This window comes from Lepidothrix coronata, unplaced genomic scaffold (assembly GCF_001604755.1).
Source record: "Lepidothrix coronata isolate B3197 unplaced genomic scaffold, Lepidothrix_coronata-1.0 Scaffold166, whole genome shotgun sequence".
In the NCBI taxonomy this organism is placed as follows: domain Eukaryota; kingdom Metazoa; phylum Chordata; class Aves; order Passeriformes; family Pipridae; genus Lepidothrix; species Lepidothrix coronata.
In genome coordinates, this window is record NW_016690346.1 from 565,458 (window position 1) to 578,623 (window position 13,166).

Consider the following 13,166-nt stretch of genomic DNA (forward strand, 5'->3'; position numbering starts at 1 on the left):
CCTAAGGAGTCTTTCTGCTGTGCCTTTTGCAACTGGACATGTCTATCTCATATTGGCCTTTTTAGCCACCAACGCACTTGCAACAAACGTGGGTAGAGTCCTTCCCAAATCTTCGCTCGCGAAGCCCAGCCATGATGATGTTGAAAAGCATTAGTATTGTCCTTACAAGCAACGGACTGGGGCTCACAGGATGTCCATCAGACAGGTGGTATTTTTGTAACTTGTATTTACTTGAATCGTAAGTGCTGCAGAGCAGGCAGGAGAAAAATGTTTCCTGGTCTGTAAATCTTCAGCTTAATCTAATGAAAAAAACCACCCCAAATATGCTGCTCTTCTCTCTATTGTTGTTCTCCCTTCCTTAGATTAAACTAAACTTTATTAGTTGTAAATTACAAGAAGATGAAGTGTACCTTATTTGAATTCATATAAAGAAGACATCATTAGAGGTTTGGCAAATCAAAAAAGAGGTATCCCATCTGAATTTACAATACACCTTGTATTTTTATGTTTTTAATAATATGTATCTCTCAAGTAAACGTGGAAGATAATATATTATTACCTTTCACCTTTTCTTTTTTACACTTACAGCCTGTTAAATAAGTTTTCCTGTTAATTCTTTTGGGGGTTAGAAGGGGTGGAGTAAAAAGTACCAGAAAAAAAGTGCTCTTGCTTTTACTATTACTGTTGCTTGCAGCAGTGAAAACACAGACAGAACTTTTTCGGTTATCTGTGGTCAGAAGAACCAGCGCTTGTACCATGTATGCTGGTCTTTGATTTTCTCTTTAGTCATAAACCTGATGCCGTTTGCTGTGTGTCCCTGTGATTTAGATTTGACAGCAGTAGAGAAGTGTATTAATAGAAGCAGATGTGATCTATTTAAGGTCCCTCTCAGAATGGTTTTCTAGGTGACTTTAAGTCTTCCATAGGAAAAAACAAAATTTTAGAGGACATTTATCACTGTGAATACTATGGGAAGGCTATAAGTGCTTAATATACCAACTCAGTCAGGACTGTTTTGTTGTGTTTTCTTTTTCTGGGTAGGGAATGGGGTGTTTAGTGGAAATCATAGTTTGTGCCAGAGCATCATAAACTATGGTGATGGCAATACAAAATGATGTAGGAATGAGTTACCCTTCAGAGAGGATGGATCCCCATGTATTTGACGTTCAGTAACTGAACAGAGGGAATTCTGCTGGCATAGGGAGGAGGCTGCATTTGCCTGACAGTATAGTTTCTCTTTTCCCCTCAGGGAATACATCCTTGTATTTCAAAGGATGGATGTGAAATATGCCTACAAGAAAGAGGATGTTTGTATTTCACTATTTTGGAGGAACTGCTTTGCTTTCACAGTGCAGTTTAAGGGCTGTGGGTAACATGGCGGCAAGGCCATGAGCAACAACTCAGCCTGTACGTTGCTAAAATGTTAGGTTAGTCTTTATAATGTTATGTATTTAATAATAGCAGTTTAATTATTACTGTTTTAGTTGAATATGTGCAGATGTTTCCCCCCCCTATTCGCCATTTACTGGAGAAGTTGGAGTATTGTACTAGATCCTTTGGAGACTGTTTCCCCCTTACGTGTTATTTACTGTGTGACTTTCTCATCTTGCCTGGAGATGAGAAGGTACCGCCTTGTTTTAGAGGGATCTGTTGGTGAATCTCCTGGATATTCTCTAATCCAAGGAATTCTCTAGTAAGCATTAGATATCTTGATAAGTTGTGCTTGGGTATAATGTCACAGACAACTTCCCAAAGAAAATACACACATTTTTAAATACAGATGTTATATGGCAGAATCAAAGAATTGTTAAAATTAGAGAAGACATTTAAGGTCATCAAGTCCAACAATCAACCTGGCACCTCTGTGTTCACCATTAAACCTTGTCCTCAAGTGCAATGTGTTTTTTGAACACCTTCAGTGATGTTGACTCCACCACTTCCTTGGGCAGGCTGTTCCAATGCTTGACAACCATTTCCATGAAAAAAATTTTCCTAGTATCCAATCTAAACCTCCCCTGTTGTAACTTGAGGCCATTTCCTTTTGTTCTGTCACTTGTTATCTGCAAGAAGAGACTGACCCCCACCTCACTACAACCTCCTTTCAGGTAGTTGTAGAGAGTGATAAGGTCTCTCCTGAGCCTCCTTTTCTTTAGGTTAAACAGCCCCAGCTCTGTCAGCCACTCCTCATAAAACCTGTGCAGCCCTTTCAGAAGTAAGGTGTTAAGAAAAAGATGCTTATCGGCCATTTTACAGGTGGACTCTTGCTGACCTGCCAGTCATTTTTTCACCTGTGGTATTAACTGCATGGCATAAACTCTGCAAAACTTCTGTGGTAAAACATGTTGACATGTTTTGGCATGTCTTCTGCTTGATAATGGAGTGCACACAGAAGTGAAGATTTCTTTAACTGTGGCCATGCAGGGAAGGCAAGCTTGAGGTGGACAAGCTGTCAACATGAGCAGTGCAGCTTTTGTCAGTAGAATTCAGTACCTAATTGTCCCACCCATTCTATGTGTCTCTGCAGCTAGAACTAGTAAAAGCTTGCCAAAATCGCGAGTTCTCAGTCTGTACTGTGATGATGGAGAGTGGAGAGTCTGGTTGCTCTTGTGTAATATTTAGGACCTGCCGTGCCTGCATTAGGAGCAATCTCTTACTGCTAAGTCAGTATATATTGCAAAGTAATCTGTAGCAAAAAAAGTATTAATAAAATGTTTATCTTTTGGACCATGACATTAGCAGTTACATACAATCCATGTGGTTGCTACTGCAATCTCTTGTGTAGAATGCTAATTTGTTTTGTCTGTTGTTGGCAGTTGTCTGGGATTGCCTGATCAACACTGATGTCGATTCTGATTGATGGACAGCAACCTAGGAACTCTCTTATGGGACAAGTTAGTTGTTTTTTGAACTGTGAACAAGCTATCAGCACTTGTTGAACTGGCTGATATTCCATAGGCTTAATAATGTTGCTCACTTTCTGTGAGCATGAAACACTGTTGCTGCATATGATTACGGTAAAATATAATTGAATGTTTGCTTTTTGGATGGCCACGTTAGTGTCATTCATATTTTGTAATCTGTGTTACTCCACAGAGTACATGACCAGAAAACAGATACTTCTGATACTCTACCTGTGCTGAGACTCAAATAAGAAACTCTGTACTGTGCATAGTGTGTTTTTCCTATTGGAAATTCAGTAATTGAGTGATATTTTCAGCTCCACCAAATAAGCAAAGATTGTACTTTTACTGTGGTGACAGAGGACATTAAGATCAGTTTTAATTGCTTCCACTCCACTGTTAGGATACTGCTGGCATCAAAATTCTAGTTGTTTTGATTCAGAGTTTTTAAAAAAGCTTTGGATCAGCAAGTTATAACTTAGTCATTGTACCTGCTTTTTAACAGCTTTCCAGTAGCAGTAACAACACAGGATGACTTAGGATAGTCTTAGAATATTCTGTTTTCTCCTAAGACTTGCTTAAGAAATAAAATGGTTTTGCAGCAGCACTTTACTAAAACATTAACTTTTCTCATGCACAGTGATTTTTAATTGTCAAGTTTAGGAATGTATTAATAGAACTTCTGTTTTCCATACATTTTCATGTGTATTTTGTGGAGGTACGTCAAGAAATTTAGATTCCTGTCAAGCCTATTTGTAAAATAGACTTCTTTCATTCTCATCTGGTGTGATAGCTTTCCCTTTATTGCACAGATCACTGACAGCACTTGTTGGTTTATAAATGCCAGTTGTCACTTTGGAACTACAATTTTCTTAGAGGGGTTTCTGAATTACTGAGATACTAGTTGTTTCTTAACAGCATCATATTCCCCAAAGTATTTTGAGTTTAGTACTAAGTATTTTCATATAGTACAGTAAAAGAGTCTCATATGTATCTTCAAGGTAGTAGTTTCACATGAAAGGGAAGGGATCGTCATTCATAATGAAGGAGAAGAAACTGATTGATAAAAAGAATTATTCCAGTTGTGAACATAGGATGTTTCTGGACTTTAGCTACTATAGGAAAAAATAGTTGTACTGCTGTTGAATGTAGGTACTGGCACTTGGTTGGAGTTTTGGAGGTGGTGTTGATTCCTGTTTATTCTGGAGTTTTTACTGCTATGTGAGCTTTGCATATGGACAGTGAAAAGTATTTACAGAGCTCTATAGAAGACAACTCATGCTTCAGATCAAGGAAGCACTGAGAGGCCTAACGCTGAAAGTGTTGGTGAGACAAGTTGAGAATTGCAGAACAACATATGTAAAGCAACATATAGAGACATGATGCAGAAACTTTGCAAATTATTAGTTTGGAGGATAGTCAAGATGAGTAGTTCATTCTAAATAGTCCAGAGGGATGATGAATCCTTTCACTAACCTTGGAAAGAAAGAATCATGGAGTGATTTCACCATGTGATGGCTTTTAACACCTTTTGGACTGTGCCATCAGGAAGGATATAAATTGAAAATGAATGATTATAGTGGCACTAGATAGGGCTGCTGCCAGAAGCAACGCTGTTGTAGTCTGTCTTCTGTTTTAAAAGAATTTTCTTTGGTCACAGGTTGCTGTTTTAACTTTTCCAAAGCGAAGGTGATAATTTAACAGGGCTGCAATTGAGAATATTCTCTAATGATTTACCTAAAGTGAAATCATCCACTGTATGGAGATCATACTGGAGAGATTTGTATTTTGGAGTCAGTGGGAACTGATTGAGCACTTGCTTTACTGTTAAGACAACTTAGTAAACCAAAGTTTTACTGGAAAATATAAATAAAATGTGGTTATCATAAGTCTTTATTAAAATATGGAAAAGACCAGGGAGTCTGGAAATAGTACCCATGAGTGAAATGAAAGTAGTCCTGGTAAAAGGGACCTTTTTTTTTTTTTGTTCGGTTGGTGCTGATGTTTAAATTTCAAAAAGTTAGCTGAGTCATGTCACATACTTTGCTGCCCTTCCTTCATACTTCTTAAAGCTCAATATTGGCTCAAGTTGCTGCTCTGATGGGGAAGTGACACTCAGCTGCTTTCAGTGCTTAAGTACAGTTGATTGTGGTTCAATCCTTGTTCAAGTAACAGAAAGACTCTCCTCCTTAACCTCCCTCCCTGCCACTCACCCTCACTGGATTAATCCTACATCCTGTCCCTCTTGCTACTTCACGTAACTGGCCTGGTTTGAGACAGCTCTCTGTGCTTTGGGCTGCAGAGAATGAACTTAGCTCTGAACGTGTAAGCAGCTGCAAAACGCAGCCATGAAATGCAGGCAGCTTCGATTTTAATTTTTCAAGTCTTAGCGATACATGGTTGGAAGCTTAAAAATAAGTTTGAATTCCAGAAAAGTGAGATTTTTGCAGTCTAGAAACAGTTTCTCCAATAGTGTTTTCATTTTTTATTTCCTTGGATGTTGTTGGCTCTTACTGACAATGCAAAAGCATATCACCGTTTTGGGTAGCCTGTTGAGTCGCAAATGATTTTAACTCTTCGGAGTTCCTGAAGAATCTCTGTTTTGCTCTAATATGCTGCGATCTGTAGGAGTGTCCTGCATTGTGATATTGCATGTTAATAGCATTGATTAACTGTCAAGCAGTGAGAACCGATGAGAAAATGTCCATTGTAAATTTAAATGATATTACTGAAGACCGTGCCATGCTGCTGGTTAGGGAGGTGACTAGCCCTGGTAGTTGCTGGTAGGAGTATTAATGTGAGCTCCAGGTTTTTTCGCATGATTAAAACAGGCCATCTGTTCTTTGTTAAATGTTTACAAAAACAGCTTTTCTCTAAAAGATTTAAAGAGATGTGGGTCTAGTAAACAAAGCAATATTTTTGAGCACCTTTGTCACCTTATTTCAAATAATACCAAAAATAATTCTGCTGCAATATCAAATAGGATGAATACCTATTTGTGTTTAATCTTCACTGGTTTCTTTCCTACGGGAGATTAAATTCTGTACCAACATACTAAATTATGGCTTTGTTATTACTAAAAGCAGCAGGAAAAGTGATTTCTGTGAAGTATGCAGATAAATTTTTTCAATCTTTTGGTAAGACTTGTAATATATGTATTTCTAAAATTTTATAAATGGAAAATGGGGTTCTTTCAGTTAAAACTGTGACCCTGTAACTAGAGCTAATCCTTTGTAGATTTAAAGTAGAACTGTTTGAAATAATTCCCCGTGGTAGGCTTAATCTAATATTTACTAGTGAAAGCTTGCTGTTCTTCCTTCTCTCCCTACTTAAGAAAGAGCAGACAACTGGTTTGGGGTAAGAAAATGCGTCTTTCAAGCTGCTTCCCATCTCCTCACTAGATTTGTGCTGCTCCTACACAGCTTCACACTAGGGAGCAATGTGGGGTTGTTGGTTAGGGATAAACCGTTTTAGCATATTGCAAAAGTCTAGCCACAGAATTTCCTAGAAAAATAACACTCACAACTATTTCTTTGAAGGAGTGCTGCAATTTAGAAAATCAGATATAGGTGACTTACAAAATGTGCCAAACTGCAAGGGGAGTGGCATGTGGCAAAAGTACTGTATTTTCAAGTAATGGGAAATGCAACCAAAGCCTAGTTAGGGCAGCGTTGGCTTTTTGTAGCTTAATGTTTCTGAGATTGTGAATGCTATAAACCAAAATCATAGTATTTGTATGCTTGGTAATGCACATAATTTGGTACTGTAAATAAAGTGCAGGAAGTTTGGGGTTTTTTTAATGTTTGTTTCAAGCATAACATTTAAATCCAATGTATAGTCTAAGTTGTTTTAGAGCCTGAGAATGAGTCTTGTGGATAAGGTTTCTGAGGAGTAAGAATCTGAATTTTCACAGGATAAGTGAGTTACTGGGTACTACAGTGTGGCAGCAATTGCTGCCATTCTCTGTGCTTTACCTTCTGGTCAGGCCTTACATTAAAACTACAAATGTCAAATCTTGAAGGATTGGAAGTGTCTTGTGGGGATTTGGAAAACTTTGCTTTCAGGTTTGCCTGTGACTCTGCTGAAAGTTGTCGTTCAGACTTCTAAAACAAAGAAACAAAAACAACCCGCAAGTCTTAGAAAGGAGACAAGGATTAATTTTTTTTTGAATACTGAAGCATGTATAAAACCAAATATTGATTTCAGTGACACAGTCATACCACTAATGAAGGTGCAACATTGAAAATTTTCTAGAATTAAATTTACATGGCATCACTGGATTCCTTGTAAGTTTTAGTATTTGTTGGCTTGGCTGTTTTATATGCTTAGGAAGAAAAATAAACAATTAATTCTGATTTGTTCTAGAAAGCTGTACCTTATGCATAAGCTTCTAGATAGTTAAAAAATTCTCTCTTAATATGGCAAACAAATAATGTAGTGCTAACTGCAAGGTACTTGTTCAATACAAAATCTACAAATATTGGAAAGAAGACCTTAGATTTCTTATATGTTAGACACAGCAAGTGAACAGTATTTTAAAAGAGGATTGAGTATTAAGGTGGACAGCTTGGTGAAGAAACTGCTGAAACTCTCACTTAAGGTTTCTGCAAAATGTGGGAGGCATGAGATATGAAATGGCAGATAATATTGACTGCCTTACAAAAATGTATGTTAAAAGTACTGCTCTGAAAACCAAGGGATAAGAAGTACTTACAGGTGATCTACACTACAGGTGTGTTTTCCTACCTAAAAAGAAGTTTAACATTACAAGTACATAATAGTCTGAGGTAGAGAGAAGACTGTTTTGTTCTGCATCAGAACAAATCTGAGGAGACATTCAATTCAGTCAACCAAATTCAGAAACAATTAGAACATTTCAAAATATTTCTATTTTATGTAATGCATAATTGGACTGCAGAGCTCATTGTTACCACTGTCTTTCTGGGATCAGTGTTTTCTATACAGATACCCAGTTTTTGTGAACTTTCCAGCATAGAGATGTAAGTGTTGATGGTGACTACAGATTTCTAGAACAGATGTTGCTTCATACTTCAGGATGGCTAACATGAGATGGGCTTGAGGTGGGGCTGATTGATGTTGGTGCTAATGCAGTGCTGAGTTTCCACTGCAGCTTAGACCCTGTTGCACAAAAAGGTGCAACAGGGGTTGCAGGCAGGTTTCTGCCTTCCACAGATGGAAGGCAGAAACGTGCAGTAGTCACCCTGGAAGTTCTTGCTTAAGCCAAGGAGACCCAAACCTTCAGTCTGTCAATCAGGCCTTCCTCTGTCCTGTCTCTTCCATGAAGAACTGTAGTGTATGGCATGTACCATTCAAAGCTCTCCCAGACAGCAGAAAAAATTCTTGTCTTCACTTCTGGGCAGCCTTGCTCCTTCTGCTGCTTGGGTAGCTTCTGAGTATATGAGCGTATTCAGGGCACACTGGTTTTATGCTACTGTAAAGAAATGCCAGAAGTAGATAGGACTGCACTAGTTCAGTTTATTTACATTCAGAAAATTATATTAATGTATTTGGAAAGATACACATGCATTTACTTTCTCGTTAATGATATCAAGACTTTGGTTTCTTAAATCTTAACTGCATTTCTATTTAGAACCAGGTTGGTGAAGTGTATGTCTGTGTATGCCCATCAGTTCTCCTTACGCTCAGGGATTGGGTTTGCACGCTTGCCACTTCTAAGTGCAGTTTGAATAAAAAGTGGAGAAAAGGAAATGTGAAGAACATTACAGTTACACAGGCACTGTTATTCCAAGAAGTAAAATTCTGATGTGCTATACACCTTTCTTCTCCCCAATTCAATGGATCAAACATCTCAAAAGCAAGACTATGACACCACGGCTAGTAGGGAACTCTTCCACCTAGAATCATCCTGGCTTAATTTTTAGTGAAGAGAAACAAAGAGGGAGAAAGAAGGTGGGAAAATGGTCTGACCGTGTAAGTAGGTGCAAGAAAGGCATGAGTATGGTGTCATGCTATTGCTTCTTGAAAAGCACTGTTGTCCTGCATTTACAACCACAGGCAGGCAGGAGAAGCAGTTTAGAGGTTTGATATGCTGCAAAGTCATGGTAGAGCTTGGACACCTTTTCACCGCAGAAATATGTTTTTAGTTCAGACATTTGACATTTGTGTAATGATACACAGGTTTTCCCATAATATGTAAGTCTGGTGTAAACCTGATACACTATAGAGACTTTGAAATAGGATGTTTATGCAGGTTCATAAACACTTAAGGTAGTTCTTTACCCAGTCTGGATCAGGAACAAATCTTTTTTGAGTACAAGTCGGGAGCTGTGGATTTTTGACATAAAATGTAACATTATATTACATTTTCAAGTGGCTTAATCCTTCACATGCTGATCAAAATACCTCCTGTCACAGCTGAACCAATGTAAATTGCCTTGATTAATTTTTTATAAATACAGCCTGTGAATATACTTTATTTTCCTTTGAATGTCTAGAAACAAAATTTCAATGCAGCTGGATAATTTGTAACAAGATATTAATTTTACTAACAACTATTTTGAAATATCTGAAACAACATTTGCTTTCCTTTTGCATCTAAATGTTGAAGACTAAATATTTTCTGTATTTCCACTTTATATATAAGCTTTAGAATAATTTTACCCTTGACATATCAAGAATTTCTGGTCATTTTGCTGCTGTTTTGACTGCAAAAAGCTTTGTTCTTTACTGTTTTACTGCACAGTGTTTCAGATATGCTGAATCTTGTTAACAGGCTAATCTTGTGCTTAGTATTTTCTACCTCCACTACATCATGCTCCAAAAGAGCAAAGTTTTAGAAATCAAAGTTGCAAATCTCCAATTTTGTTTCTGTTTATCTCTCTCAGCATTCTCCATCGGAACCCTTTTTAGAGAAACCAGTGCCGGATATGACTCAGGTTAGTGGACCGAATACCCAGCTAGTGAAAAGTGATGATTATCTGCCGTCAATTGAGCCGCAGCCACAGCAAAAGAAAAAGAAAAAGAAAAACAATCACATTGCTGCAGAAGGTCCCAGCAAAGGTTTTGGTAAGGAAGACTTTCCTGGGGGACTTGACAGCCAGAATCTAAGCAGAAATTCAGTGGATTGCTCCCAAGAAGAGAAGAAGAAAAAGAAAAAGCCCAAGGCAAAAAAAGAACCGAAGGATCCTAAAGAACCCAAGGAAAAGAAGGAACCCAAGACCCCCAAAGTCCCTAAGACCCCTAAAGAGCCAAAGGAAAAGAAAGCAAAAAATACCACGCCAAAACCCAAGACCAGCAAAAAGGCTAGGTAAGTCAGGAAACTTCTATATGCGATCAGAGAAAAACAGTGTGTTTGTGGGATTTCTAGAGCATCTGTGCTAAATGGCGTGGGTGGAGAGGAAATCTTGTTTTGTCGTTTGCCTTCTACCATCTACAACATCATGTTTTTGAGAAGCTTGGGCACATTTCTCTTGTTTGACTTTCCTGTTTATGGCTTCACAGTTATTTTAAGCAAGCTGGAAAGGCAGAAGGTTAATTTTTCCTTTCAAGGCAGAAAAGTTTCTGGATGTGTTGGATTTCAAAACTGACTCTTTCTCTTGTCATTATCAACATTGATGTAGCTTTGACCACATTCAGAGATGAAGGCTTAAAGTAAAAAAGTTTGATGATCTTTTTCCCTAAATAAAAAAATTAGGTTGCTCACGTTGTTATAAGCTGTACAACCCTTAGAGACACCGTTTTATACTAACACAACCCATGGGTTGTGCTCTGCTGTTAAAAAGGCATTTTATATGGATATTGATGGGTCCTCACTGTGGGGATTATATTCATTTTGCTGTTTAATGTAAAGACAATTTTCCTAGCAGAAAATCTTTGTGGACAGACCAGATGCTTGAACCCTGTTTCTTAACTGTTTTCATTCAGCCTCGTGTCCCTTTCTCAGGATAGGCTTAAAATGCTACAGAGTAGCATGAGAAAGAATAAACTGCTGTTATACATGAGTAAATACATCACAGACAATAATACAGATTCTTTTCTTGCCCCTCAAGTCCTTAAATGCCGTGTTTATAAATGCCTACTTGAAAGAAAATGCAGAGGAAAAAGACATTAAAGCTCAATTTTTTTTTTTCATTTGTACCTAGAATTTCTTACAACTGTTCTGAATTTGTTCCAAACATCTGAATATGTTTTTCAAGATGTGGCTAACGTTATAAAATATAACTTCCAGATGGAAGCACAGCCAGACTTGGTTAATCCAAATCAGTTTGCAAAACCTATTTGTATTAGGGTTTAAAAATTGCAGTTAATGAATCAGCCTTGCATGTATTCTACAAGATTGACTATTTATTGGGTAAGTTTGATCCAGCTACATGGCTAAACAAGGCATGGACACTAAGATGTTACTTGCTCCTTTAGCAAGACGGAGAAGTTTCAGTGTTAGCAGAGACAATATTTCCTGAAGAACTTATAAACACTGTTTTGTAAAATCAAGTGTTGTCATGAACAGGTTATATTAACTGATCTGTAAATTAGAGTTGATCAGCCTATCCTTATTGCAGAAGTTACTTTGGCTGTGTACCAAACTGTCCTAAGGATGGGGTTTACATACGTAGCAGCAATTCACAGCCTAGAAAAAAAGTTATATATCACACAGTATGTATTTTTCACACCAAAATACTGTATCAGCTAAAATAACGTTTTCACAGTCTCACAGAATGGTTGGGGTTGAAAGGGGCCCCTGGAGATCATGTAGTCCAACCCCCCTGCTAAAGGAGGTTCACCTACAGCAGGTTGCACAGGATCGCATCCAGGCGAGTTTTTAATATCTTCAGGGAAGGAGACTCCACAGCCTCTCTGGAGCACTGTTGCAGTGCTCTGTCACCCTCAAAGAAGTTTTTCTTCATACTCAGATAGAACTTCTTGTGTTTCAGTTTGTACCCGCTGCCCCTTGTCCTGCCAGTGGGTGCCCTGAGATAAGCTCAGTTGGTTAAAACTTGGTGCTAATAATGCTGAGGTCATGGGTTCAGTCCCCTGCATGGGCCATTCACTTAGGGGTTGGACTTGATGACCCTTGTAGATCCCTTCCAACTCAGAATATTCTGTGACTCTGAAACATGCAACACTGAGCAGCAAGCTATTTGTATGCATTGTTAAATCTCTTCTCAGTTGTCTCCTCTCCAGGCTAAACAGGCCCAGCTCCCTCAGCCTTTCCTTCTAAGAGAGATGCTCCAGTTCTGTAGACTCACAGGTTTAAAGGCTGACTAGACTACATAACTCATGGTATTGAGCATCTCCCAGCAATTTTTGCAACAAAAAAGTAAAAAATCTTTAACTGAAGGACTTTCAATTAGTGCAGTTTTACAAAGACTTGACTACAATGAAGCTTTGTTTAATAGACCAGAAGGAGTCTGCCTCAAAAACCATTCATGGGTTCCTGTGGTTGTGCTGGACATCAAGACCTCTGAGCTGGTCTGTCCCATCCACTCAATCCTAATATCTCTAGGTGTGTCTTTAAATCTTGAGACACGCCATGCAGATTAAAGGAGCCATGGGACATGCCATGCAATTAAAGGAGCAATGTTTCCTTTGAAGGAACAAATCACTGCTTTCTTAGAGGTATTTGTAGGAGAGTCTTTATCTTCTTTCCCATGCAACGACTCTCATCCCTGGGTAGCTAGGTGACTTTCAGTGTTCTAGTAAGTACTAAGCCCGTCTTGTTTTACCTGTGAGAGAAACGTGTTTGGAGCAGCATTAAGAGCATTCGATGTTCCTTATGCTTGCTCAGGGATGTGGAGAAAGTTCTACTTTTGCCATAGCAGGCTTGTGTCTCTTGTTACCAAGTGCTCTCTTGAAAACAAGGTTGTTCTCATTTTGTGGTCTTGTCAGCTTCAGTATCAAGCTTCTTTGAAGAACTTGGAGACTGTGTTGGGATGCTGTGCTGCCAAAGAATTTTAAATCAGTGAAAGAAATTTGCTTACTTTGGCAACATCACAGACTGGGGAACCTGTGACAGATCATTGAATTGCGTTTTTAAATAAATCAACAGTCCAAATGTTTAATCATATGAGCCGCAGTATTTCAGAGGCACTAACTATGGAAAGGAAGTAGTATAGTAGTTAAGATGACTGAAATTAATGAAAGTTAATATAGATTATGGATGATTATGTAGAAGTAAAATATTTTGATAAAGTTAGTCTCTGGCATGTCTTTACTACTACTGCTTGTATTGCTCAGTATTTTACTTCTAAGCACTGGAAGGAGTAGTGTGATTTTTAGATTTCTGAA

At 38.2% G+C, this 13,166-nt stretch overlaps 1 protein-coding gene and 1 long non-coding RNA gene across 5 annotated transcripts in view; one reads left to right on the forward strand and one right to left on the reverse strand.

Annotated features, from left to right (window-relative positions):
- CHD7 (chromodomain helicase DNA binding protein 7) overlaps positions 1-13,166 on the forward strand; it is a 130,755-nt gene that overhangs the window by 63,670 nt on the left and 53,919 nt on the right. For all 4 annotated transcript variants that reach the window (XM_017829638.1, XM_017829639.1, XM_017829640.1 and 1 more), the window contains one exon: positions 9,767-10,188. In XM_017829638.1, coding sequence (XP_017685127.1) covers positions 9,767-10,188 — 422 coding nt within the window. The remainder of the gene's footprint in view (positions 1-9,766; positions 10,189-13,166) is intronic.
- LOC108504513 overlaps positions 12,623-13,166 on the reverse strand; it is a 3,782-nt gene continuing 3,238 nt past the window's right edge. Inside the window, exon 3 of the long non-coding RNA XR_001877143.1 lies at positions 12,623-12,814. This is a non-coding gene — a long non-coding RNA (uncharacterized LOC108504513). The remainder of the gene's footprint in view (positions 12,815-13,166) is intronic.